The sequence below is a fragment of the Notechis scutatus genome, chromosome 4 (genome assembly GCF_049901735.1).
Source record: "Notechis scutatus isolate UNSWTSFEM ecotype Mainland chromosome 4, rNotScu1.2, whole genome shotgun sequence".
NCBI classification, from domain to species: domain Eukaryota; kingdom Metazoa; phylum Chordata; class Lepidosauria; order Squamata; family Elapidae; genus Notechis; species Notechis scutatus.
This window is the reverse complement of record NC_142012.1, coordinates 92,614,679-92,626,937: the sequence shown is the minus strand read 5'-3', so window position 1 is coordinate 92,626,937 and position 12,259 is coordinate 92,614,679. Positions and strand designations below refer to the sequence as shown.

The 12,259-nt window shown below is 38.4% G+C and overlaps 1 protein-coding gene across 1 annotated transcript in view; it reads right to left on the bottom strand.

Moving 5' to 3' along the window:
• Nucleotides 1-5,896, bottom strand: part of OIT3 (oncoprotein induced transcript 3) — a 59,639-nt gene extending 53,743 nt beyond the window's left edge. The window contains exon 1 of the mRNA XM_026681254.2: nucleotides 5,259-5,896. Coding sequence (XP_026537039.1) covers nucleotides 5,259-5,373 — 115 coding nt within the window. The 5' untranslated portion in view covers nucleotides 5,374-5,896. The remainder of the gene's footprint in view (nucleotides 1-5,258) is intronic.
• Between the last annotated feature and the right edge of the window lie 6,363 nt (nucleotides 5,897-12,259).

Below are 12,259 nucleotides of genomic sequence, written 5' to 3'. Positions count from 1 at the left end.
AGGGAAAAAACTCCAGAGAAGTTCCTGAGACAGGAAGTCTAGTCCTGCCAAGATTGTAATAAGGGTTAATGGAGAGGCAGTTTCTGTAAGCAACACCAGAATGTTTCCTTCCTGCCTTCCTTACAGGATTAGGCCAGTAATTTCTCCTAACAACCGGTTCTCCGAACTGCTTAGAATGTTAACAACCGGTTCTAGCGAATAGGTGAGAACTGGTAGAATCCCACCCCTGAACTAGGGTAACTTCAAGGTCTCTTCCAACTCTGCTATTCAGTTATTCTGACTTATACCTGAGAGCTAGAGACTTCCAGTTTATGCAGATAAAGAATGCAGGATCAACATTCCTAATGAAAGAATCAGCGTTCTGTGTCATTTGGTGATAATGAGCTATCTTCAAAGATTGATCCTTGCCATGCTTTTTTTCCAGCTCTCCCTGTCTTCCTTCAGATCTCCTAGGAGCAGCTGCCTTTGAACAATTCTCAGATCTTGATTAACCAACAACCTGTCACCTGCAATGCAAGCGTTTGGGTGAGCAAAGGACAGCTCTGTCAACCTCTTCCCAGCAAAGAGAATTTCAGAAAACTCCCAAGAGTTAAAGTGAAGGCTGCAAACGAGTATATAATAAAAACATTCATTACACTTTTCATCCGGGATGCATCGCTGCAGCTTCCAAATTTGCCCTTTATATTTGTGCATAACCTAGGGATTTACTACCATATGTGGTGGACTTGCACCAAAGCAAAACAATATTGGGAGAAAATAGAGAGCTGGCTGGAAAAAAATAACCAAACAGAAGATAGACTGGAAACCAGAAGTATACCTGCTGCAGTGGTGGGATTCAATTTTTTTTTATTACCGGTTCTGTGGGTGCGGTTTGGTGGGCGTGGCAGGGGAAGGTCACTGTAAAAATTCCAGTCAGAAGTGGCATTTGCTGGTTCTCCAAACTACTCAAAATTTCTGCTACCGGTTCTCCAGAACTGGTCAGAACCTGCTGAATACCACCTCTGACCTGCTGGGCATAATCCCAGAGGGTTATGATAAAGGAAATGCATACTTTGTTTTACATATATTGACAGCAGCAAGGATTAGCTATGCAAAATTCTGGAAAAATGAGAATACCCCGTCAGATGAAGAGGTAATCAGGAAAATCCTAGAATGTGCCGAGATGGACAGATTAAAAAGAAAAGAAAAAGAAGACTCAGAATATTACTTGATATGGAATAGATTCTATGAGTGGTGAGAGACAAGGGGTAGTAGTTAGAGGAAGAAATGTTGAATGTTTTTATTAAAAACAGAGATGGTATGTAACTAGTCTAGTGAAGAGAAGGACCAGGGGAGACATGAGAGCAATTTTCCAATATTTGAGGGGCTGCCACAAAGAGGAAAGGGTCAAGCTATTTTCCAAGGCACCCGAAGGCCAGACAAGGAATAATGGATGAACAAGGAGAGATTCAACCTGGAAATAAGGAGAAATTTTCTGACTGTGAGAACATCAACCAATGGAACAGCTTGCCCTCAGAAGTTGTGGGAGCTTCATCACTGGAGGCTTTCAAGAAGAGATTGGACTGCCATTTGTCAGAAATGGTGTAGGATCTCCCGCTTGGGCAGGGGGTTGGACTAGATGACCTACAAGATCCCTTCCAACTCTGATTATCTGTTATCTGTTAACTATAATCGATATAAGCACTAAAATATGAATGAGTTAAACATAAAGAAAACATGTGTTTATGTGCTATTATATGATTAGTACTATTATTAGTAAATGGGAAGATATATTTTATAGTACGAGCTATGGTTTTTGTTTCTTGTAAACAGCATACTCGGACAAAATGCTGTATTCAAAAATGTTTATGAAAAAAACTTTTAAAAAATAAATATATATTTGTGCATATACTTAACACTTGATTAAGTACCAGGTAATCCCAGCTGACTGTGGGATTAAAGCAGGATTTATTATTAACCTTCTTTGGATTGAAGCAAATGGATTGTTTTTCCTTCTTCTTTTGCTAAATAAGTCAATTGCTCTAATTTGGTACATCAAAATGAAGCAAAAATATTTTCCCCCTTTTAAAAGTTTCATTGGTCGCTGGGCTGCCTTGAATTCTTACGTGATTCAACCTGTATTTTAGGAACCATGAAATATCGATTTAATTTGAAAAGAAAAATGCCTTGTTACTTAATGAGAAAATACCGTGATGGCTGGTAATTTATTGTTGGTTCATTTGCTTATGAGTATACAGTAGATGGTGGAGTGGGTACAATTCATCACATTATTTTTTTCCAGTATTCAGACAATGTATGCGACTTGGTAGAGTAAAAAGAAAAACCACCACAACTTTTTGCAGATGTATAAATAATCTACAAAAGAAAAGAGCCATAAAGTAAAATGGAATGCACCATCAAAAGCACCCAAAGCTTGGAACGGAATGAAAAATTGGAGAGGGAGTAACAAAATATGAAAAGAACAATTGCTTGATAAACTGAACATTGATATATGTTGTTGTTGGATGTTCAACATGTATCTCTTGTCACTGAATGTTCTGCATTATGTACGTAATTTCTGATTTATTTGGCTTTTTAAAAAAATAGATGGTTATGTGGGTCAGGGTGAGAAATGAACCCAATGCACATGATATGTGAGTGCTGCAGCATTTTGGTTGTGTGTGATGATTTTAACTCTATGAGTGTCTTGCTTTACTTTTCTGTGTTGTAGTTATATGAGCTCAGCAGTTATATAAATCTTGTAACTGACTGACTGTGTATGTTTCTCCATTGCTGTTTTCACAGAACTCTTAATCATGATTTACTTAATTTAAACCAATTTTCTGAGGTTGCAAGCAACATATGAGCTAAGTCTGGGTATCATATTAGTGGAGAAGTAAGTTAAGGTTTTTGGGCTTCAGGGCAAAAACTCAGATGAAACCTCTGTGCTAATTTTAGGAATCAGCTTATGACTTAATGGTCAATTTCAAGGGATCAGATTTGTTAGTGACCAGGAGTTGTGCACACAATGTCTTTGAAGAGGAACTGCAGCAATGCAGTTCAGGACACTCTCTTGGGGATGAATCGGTGCCATTAAGTTGTGTCAGTACTAAGTTATCAGATATAGGTTGTAAGTATCCAGTTGACCTCAAGGTGATAGCAATGAGGAGGTTGTATCTCTTTGCTGCCACCTAGTGGCCAGTCTAGTCAGTATTCACTGAGTGTGGCCACTCTATTCGCTCACAGCCCCTCCCGCATGTCACTCTGTCCAACCCAGGCCACCCTTCTGGGCAGCTTGGCTCCTCTAAGGATGTATTTTGGCCCTACCTGTAAAATATCAGAAACAGGTTGGTTTGGTTTAAAGGCTGAAAGTCTGACCCTGTGTTAGAAAATAATCATCATGTCTGCTAAGGCTATCAGATTTGGATTACAAGAATTCAAGTAGCCATTTGTAAAATTAGAATAGAATAGAATAGAATAGAATAGAATAGAATAGAATAGAATAGAATAGAATAGAATAGAATAGAAGTAGAATTCTTTATTGGCTAAGTGTGATTGGACACACAAGGAATTTGTCTTGGTGCAAATGCTTTCAGTGTACATAAAAGAAAAGATACATTTGTCAAGAGTCAAGAATCATAAGGTTCAAGACTTAATAATAGTCATAGGGCAATCAAATCATACTAGGAAACAGTTAAAGAAAAATTGTAAGGATACAAGTAAACATCCAGATTTTGCAGTCCAGATTGAGTAACTTCATTTGATACTAAAACATGATTGGCTGGTCTATAATTTGGTAGATCTTTTCTACCATTATGTTTCTTAAAAATTAAATTTCTTCTGCATGTATTGGTTGCACAGAATTTAGAATAATTAATTTCACCTAGTTAATATAATAGTATTATGGATTATGTTTCATATAATGCTGGCCATTTCCACAAACCTCTGAATGGACTGATTTTTGAAGACGGATTGTTGCCACTGGAATTTATCAACACTAATCTCCCTTTGAATTACTTTAATTGTAGTTAATTCTGGGAAAGACAGAAGACATGAAGAGGATGACCAGCGGCAATCTGGATGGACTCACAGTGATGAGTGGACCATTGGAAAACCTGAAGGACCAGTCTCAGAATTGTTTATCCTAGTGGAGATCCAACTATGAATGCTGACTTGATGTCACACAACCAATAAATCAATTTCTCTTTTGAAATCACTCCTTGATTTCAAAATAGCAGTGAGTGTGTGTATGTTCCCCTGTTTTGTCACCACCTTTAGAGACATCTTCATTGAATTCTAATTCAATAGAATTGCTCATCAAATAAATATGGAAATATAGCAACACTCAATATTTGCTTGACTATCCCAAGTATAATGAAATATCTGTCATGACCCTTATTGGGGCAGTGGGAAAGCCGTCTTTTGAACTATTGCGTATAACCTATCTGGGGTAAAAATAAAATAAGTAAATTTCTAGGCACACATTAGGCACACATTATTAGCCTCCAAATAAAAGATATCACACAAATACATCAGAAGTATTCAAAAATATGTTAAAATATAGAAGATCCTGCTCAGCTGTTATGTATGGTAGTTCATGATTTGAAAGAAATTTACAACTCACACAGAATCATGTTATAATAACACGCTTTAAATTAGCAGCATCTATTTGCAATAATTCTCTACTTACATTGATTTCATTTTATGCTTCACTCAGATAATCTCATTTAATTTTAATATATCAGCTCAATATTCATCCCTTACATTGTGTGAGTGAGTGAGTGGGGGAGGGAGAGATGGGGGGAGGCGAGGGAGGGAGAGAGAAGAGGAGGATTTCTGGGACAATTGTAGAATCCAGTTTATTCCTTGTATATTTTAGCACTACAATGGCTACTTCTCATTACTTTTTTCTGAAGTTATCTGAAATTCTGCTGCTGAGTCTATAGGGTTCTTTAGCCAGCTATGGCGTAAGCAAGCAGGGAATAATAGATGTGGGGAGAATTCTGAGTCATCTCAGTCCTTTTTTCACATAATATATGAAGGTTTGGTTGCTCTAACTTCTCTGGAGTTACAAGAACAATATATTGGACTAAATGTGACAGAAATTCACATTGCCTGAAAAGCAAAGCAAAACAAAACAAAAAGTGCAAATCTTCTTCCAAATTGTATTTTGTTCACGACATATGAATGGCCTGTAAAGGCTTCAAAAGAAACGGCAACTCTGCACAGGAACATGGACTTTTGGGGCTTCCAGTTAAGGGACATTTGCAAGTACTCACCCACTGTATTCTGCAAGGACTGCGTATTCCCGTGGAGGCCAAAGGACAACATGAACAGCAGGAGCATCTCTTGGTGGCAAAGACACCTGAAGCAAGAAATCCCGGCAGGGCCCATTGAAGAAGACAAGGTGAGTCTACTTCTTCTAATCCCACCAGGTGCCTTCGGGCTCTGGTGTTTTGAAGCAAAGTGTACATATGGAGAGAAAGTCTTGTGGGCACTGGGGCTTTTATCAGAGGAAGAGGCCAAGATGATAATAACTTCCACTGTAGCCTTGACCTGCCCACAGCAGCAATGCTTTTAAGAGACAAAAGGGGAGTATTTTTTTTCTCCCCGGAGTCATTCATTTTGTTTGCAAAGCCATCCTCCAATTGTTTGCTTGCAATGTGCCCTGCAGTGACCCATCTGCTATCTTATCCAGAAGGACAACTAAGGAAGAGACACACAGACATCCTGTGGAGATGAGGGAAGATGGTGGCCCTTATCTATCTTTTCTGCTTCTGTGAATAAGAAAAGCAACTCTGAAAGGGAAGAACAGTGGAGAATGAGACTCCACTCCTGGTTTTGCTAAAGTGGAGGAAAGCAGATTGGAGTGGAGGGAGCCCCACAAAGCCTTCCCCAAATCTAGTGTTCTCCAAATGTGTGAAACTACAGCTGCCAATTCCCTCACCGGCTGGCTATAATCTGACAGATTTGGCTGATAACCAGGTAATACAGGCAAGCAAAATGAATAAACTAAAAGTATTTTCCACTCTTTTAGAAGTAATCTATTTCCGGTGTGTCGGTGTAGAACTTTTGTGCAAGGAATTCAAGGAAGAGCAATCAGCAATTTTAGGCTAGAGCACACACAACTCAGACTTCGAAGGTTGTTTTTTCCTGCCCCTCTTTGTCCTTGCTCCTTTGTTATGATGGATTGACATTATCCGTAGCCGGTGGTTTTGCATGCTGTTGCAAATCCCGTAAACATCAATCGTCAGTCAAACTGAAAAGGATGCTGGTTTCCTTGGGCCTGCTGGACCAAGTAATACTTCTACTGCAAGGAATGTTATTTGGGAATTTCAACCCCTCTTCCTTGCCTATCTAAGAAACATTCACAGCACGTGCAAAAAAAATTATTTCCAAACAACCCAACACTACATTGAATACCAAAATACAGCACTGCAAAGCAAGAAAAAGAGAATACAGACTAAAATACAGAAATATATATTTCATACATTCAGCAGGCCACAATAATAAACGTCTGATGGTATTAGGGAAGGGAACCAAATGAATTGCCTGCTTTAGGCCTCGGAAAACAAGCAAAAAACCCGTATTTTTTAACTTTCCCAACCTGTCACCAAATCTAAGACAGCTAGCCGTGGCCAACTTGCCACGGTCAATCACCACAGGTCAATTTGCAATTCAACATTGCATTAATTGTTTCATTCGTGTAGTTTTATTATTGGTGACCACATTTTCATCAAAATTAACCTTTATTTTTATTATTATTATTATTATTATTAGCCATAGTTCCATTGAAATTAATTTCACTTTTGTATATGTTGAATTGTGCTATGGCAAGTTGTTCCATGGTGAGTTGGTCATGGTGAATTGGCTGCGGATGAGCTGTCCTATTCTGATCACCAAGCCATTTGCCCATTTTGACTGCATTTCTCTTCCAAGCCCACCCACCTTCTCTCCCAAAAGGTGTGATTTCTGCATGCCTTGTTGTGAATTTAGACTCAATTAGCTACCTAGAATTATTTGATCTAACAGGAGGCAAGTATTATAAATCTGTCTGGCAGCCCTACTTGGTTCTACCTAATGCAAGCAACTATAGTTCAGAAAGAAATCTTTTCTTACTCTTATAAGAAATAAGCAATATTTTCTTACTCTTTTAGAAAAGCTCAGAAGCGTCTTACTCAATAATGGGTGAGTTGGGTGTTAGAAAGGAGTCGATGGTGGAGGAGTGAATTAAGAAAAGAGATTAACCATGGGAAACAATCTGTCCCTAAAGATGTTGGGAAATAAGTTTGTCCCCTGCAAATTTGAAAGGATCAAGCCAGATATCCTTCGATCCATCAAGGAAAAAAAGTGACTCTTCTTAGACTATGACAGGTGGGGAAATTGTGGCAAGCTGAAATAACTGAAGAACTATTAGTGGCAATCTGAACCAGGATAGTAATTGGAGACGGAGGTTGGAAATGGTTAACAAACCCTGGAGGCCAGAGGTGGTATTCAGCAGGTTCTGACCAATTCTGGAGAACCGGTAGCGGAAATTTTGAGTAGTTCGGAGAATCGGCAAATATCACCTCTGACTGGCCCCGCCTCCATCTATTCTCTGCCTCCTGAGTCCCATCTGATCGGCTGGCTCTTCTTTTGTTGCCCTGCACAGGAGAACAGAGCTGGAAAGCAGGTTAGTAGGGTGGGGAGGGAATGGATTTTGCAGTATCCTTCCCCTGCCATGCCCACCAAGCCACACTACGCCCACCAAGCCACACCCACAGAACTGGTAGTAAAAAAATATGATTCCCACCATTGCTGCAGAACCCTTACTGAAAAAATGGTAGGTTTCGAACTGTGAAGATAGAACGATACGGGAGAAGCAACTATAGAGCAAATGCTTGGTTGTCACAATGACTTAAAAGCTGTTGTGTTCTTCAGTTTTAAAGTGACAAATGTCAAGTTTGAAATAGCAGCTCCGATTAAGATTCTAGTGCTTGGTTTTCCTTTCCCTGCCCAGCATACATTGATAGCTCATATTATTCATTTTGAAACGAGGTTCAGCTCTCTGGTTTTCAGAGAGAAATGAATATAACTAAAAGATTAGTGGCCTCTAGTTCAGGTTTGTCCTATTTTAAAAACCACAACAGAGAAGTTACCATGTCCCACTCTATCCAAGAAAAATGTTATGTGATTTCTAAGCTTCTGGGAGGTATTGTCTAAGAAGGGCATTGTGTCTGGATAGAAACAATATAGAACATAATAGAAGAGTGATGTTGCTCATAAGATGATCACTTTCAAACGGAGGATTGCTTCAAACTGCCTATTGATATAGAAATCTTTATTTAGAAACAGATTCTCAGCATACAACAAGGCAGATGTCCTGAAGACTAAAATCAACTAAAGGTTCCTTCATCCACATTTTCAAATTCTGATCATTTCTGATGCTAATCCCCTGTTCTATTTTGCATCTCAGGCAGCATACCTTACATATTAATGTGTGTGTGTGTGTGTCAGTGGTGGGATTCAATTTTTTTTTTTACTACCTGTTCTGTGGGCGTGGGTTGCTGGGCATGATGTGGCTTGGCGGGCCTGGCTTGGTGGGCATGGCAGGGGAAGCATACTGTAAAATTTCCATTCCCTCCCCACTCTTGGGGGAAGGTTAATGTAAAACCCTATTTCCACCCACCCCACTAACCTGCTTTCCAGCTCCATTCTCCTGTGCGGGGCACCAAAAGAAGACCCAGCCAATCAGCTGGGACTTGTGAGGTGGAGAATAGATGGGGGCGGGGCCAGTCAGAGGTGGTATTTGCTGGTTCTCCGAACTACTCAAATTTTCTGCTACTGATTCTCCAGAACTGGTCAGAACCTGCTGAATACCACCTCTGGTGTGTGTGTGTTGTGTGTGTGTTACATATATATTAAATAGCCATATTAAGTACAGGTAGTCCTCAACTTATGACAGTTTGTTCAGTGACCACTCAAAGTTACAACAGCACTGACAATTATAACTTGTGATCGGTTTGCATACCGATGACAGTTGTGGCATCTTGTGATCAGGTAATCAAAATTCTGATGCTGGGCATATGATTGTTGCTGTGTCGTGTGATCACCTTTTGCGACCTTTGACAAGCAATGTCAACGGGAAGATCAGATTCAATTAAGAAGCATGCTACTAATGTAACAACTGCAGTGATTCACTTAACAACTATGGCAAGAAAGGTTGTAAAACAGGGCAACTTTCACTTAACAAATGTCTCACTTAACAACAGAAAACTTGGGCTGAATTGTGGTCGTAAGCCAAAGTAATAACTTTCAAGAACAGCGATTGAGAAGCATTGCCGTTTTGTAGCTGTTGTGAAGCCATCAAGAACTGGTTTTCCATGACAATACCCTGGTGTTGTTTACTTCAAGGCTGGAACATTACAGATAAGACATACTTCCAAAATTGATTGCTAAGGGTCAAAGAACTGGAAGAGGGGGGCAGAGGAATCACATTAAAGGGAGAAAAAAAAAGTGAGACTACAACTCTGTGAGCTCACATTCCACCATGACAAAAGTTAAAAACAGCAAGAAAAGCAAGGGGCGGGAAATGTACTTGGCTTTAACGGAAACATTACTGGAACTAAAGACCAAGACAGACAATGGAAACATAATCTAAGACAAAATGCTAAAGCAGCAGTATACAAAAATAAAAAAAATTGAAACAAGCATTTTGTTAAAATAGAGAAATAAATGAGATATGGAAGTAGGAAATGAAATCCATCTCCCTAAATCCCTCCCTTTAGACTTCTATACTTAAAATCTCTAAAACCCACTCTTATACTCTTATGCTCCAACATTATACTTTGCATTGGGGGTAATACTCACATCATATTTTTAATTGCTTGTTGCTAATATTAGTGCAGGAATCCTCAACTGCCCTTTGGTAAATGATAGTAACAGAGAAAAGGAGAGTACCCAGGATGAAATACTATATAAACCGATCATGGGCAAGAATTTTGTAAAAACAGGTGGCTGGAATGGTAATTGTGTTTGCCTGTTAAATTATTTATTTTGTTGAAGTATTTAAAGCCAAATAAGAATCTTTCAGAAAAATACTTGTATAGAAGGGGGGATGTAAGCAGCTTTTAACAACAATGAGCCTGAATAGGATGTAGAAAACAGCCCAAAAGTATTGGACAAAGAGTTGCCAGAAAGAACATAACGTTTCTTTGGCTGTGGGTCTGTGAATGTCATTCCAGAACTGCATTTCAATTATGGGCACAACAGGGAAAAAATAATAATAATTTTGATTGATTTCGCATAGAAATAGTTTCTCCTTCTGCCACATTAAAAGGGGATTTTGGAGTCTTCAAAGCTTATAGAGGCCTCCTGATTCTTTGGATGCTTGCATATCTCCTTTATAACATAGTTCTTCTTATTTCCTATATGATTTTTATTAAGATTGTTAATCAAGAAGATAAAAATGAGTACAATCATATAAAATAAAGAAGAAAAAAAGAAATCAAACAAAAAGCAAAAAGTACAAGAAAAGAAAAGATGAAGAAAAATAGAAAAACAAAATAATAAAGAAGTAATTTCTGTTACTCTTCACAATAGTTATATGTATAAATGTATTTTTTCTCTCTCTAAAGTTATATCACAGTACTTTTCTTTCTATAATCTAATCTATACAAACATCAATCCGTATATTATAAATTCATTTTTACCCCCAAAGCCCATAAGAGGTTTCCAGTCAACAATAAATATAGAAAATATATTTCCTCTATTCACAGATGTCAATTTATCCATTTCAATAAAATCTATCAACTTCACCAACCATTCCTCCAGAGTAGGCAATGTCGAATCTTTCCATCTCTGTGAACATAGTAAGGATTATTTATTTTTTGTAAGACTTCACATAAGCTATATAAGATAAACTTGGGTCCTATTGATATCAACAAGATCAATTAGGCCTTAAATTCTATTTATTTCAATGCAAACTAAATGCACATAGACAAGATCCAAATCTTTCTGCACAGTTTTATGTTAATTGGGGTTGATATCTCAGCTACTTGGGTCCTTGGACCTGAATGCATTTCTATCTGTCTTCTTAGTAAGACCACACCTAGAGTACTGCATCCAGTTTTGGTCACCACACTATAAAAAGATGTGAGACTCTAGAAAAAGTGCAGAGAAGAGCAACCAGGGTGATTAGGGGACTGAAGGCTAAAACATACGATGAATGGTTATAGGAACTGGGGCATGGCTAGTTTAGTGAAGAGAAGGACCAGGGAAGACATGATAGCAGTCTTCCAATATTTGAGGGGCTGCCACAGAGAGGAAGGGGTCAAGCTATTTTCCAAGGCACCTGAAGGCCAGACAAGGAATAATAGGTGGAAACAGATCAGGGAGAAATTCAACTTGGAAATAAAGAGAAACTTTCTGACAGTGAGAACAATCAACCCATGGAACAGAAGTTGCCTTCAGAAGTTGTGGGAGTTTCATCACTGGAGGCTTTCAAGAAGAGACTGGACTGCCATTTCTCAGTAATGGTGTAGGGTCTCCTGTTTGGGTGGGGGTGTGGATTGAGCTAGATGATCTACAAAGTCCCTTCCAACTTAATCTATTATCTTATCACCATTTAATCCACATAATGGAAAACACGATCAGTTTAAGTTGCACATAGTGGTTTGTGAAGTTCCAGGAAAAATCAAGCATTCAACCCACTGATACTTATTTTTTTATTTTCAATGCACTATGCATCGAATGGGAATTTTTGCATTCAATGCTCTCTTTAAATTCCACTCATGTCATCCCTGTGAGGATTTCACTGGAAAGTGGCACCAGTTTTAAAGACTTTGACCACATTGGGATTGGAGAGTGTAGCAAAAGAACACTTTTAAGTCTTTGTGAGAAAACAGAATACCTCCAGAGTTTTGCTAGAGGCAAATTGAAGTCAACTGAAGGTCAACATCTTTCTTGCTTTAATAGAATCTACATTCTACATTCTCACTTCCTCTCCCTTAAGTTTCAAGGATTTAACTTTGCTTCCTGAAAAAGGACAGAAACCACAGAGAAGAGAGAAACTTTAAAAAATAAGTAATTTATGTAGGTGCTTACATTAGCAATGGAGTCCTTAATAATAGGCCTTCCAGAGATTAATGAAAGCTTCTTTGCCAAATAGCCTTTGAGAATTTTTTCTTTTTGCCCAGGTGATTGTCCTTATTTATATTGTAATATTGTTATTTATAATATGTGATATTGTTATTAAAATTCTGTTGTTCTTATATATGTACAGGTAGTCTTCAGTTTACTT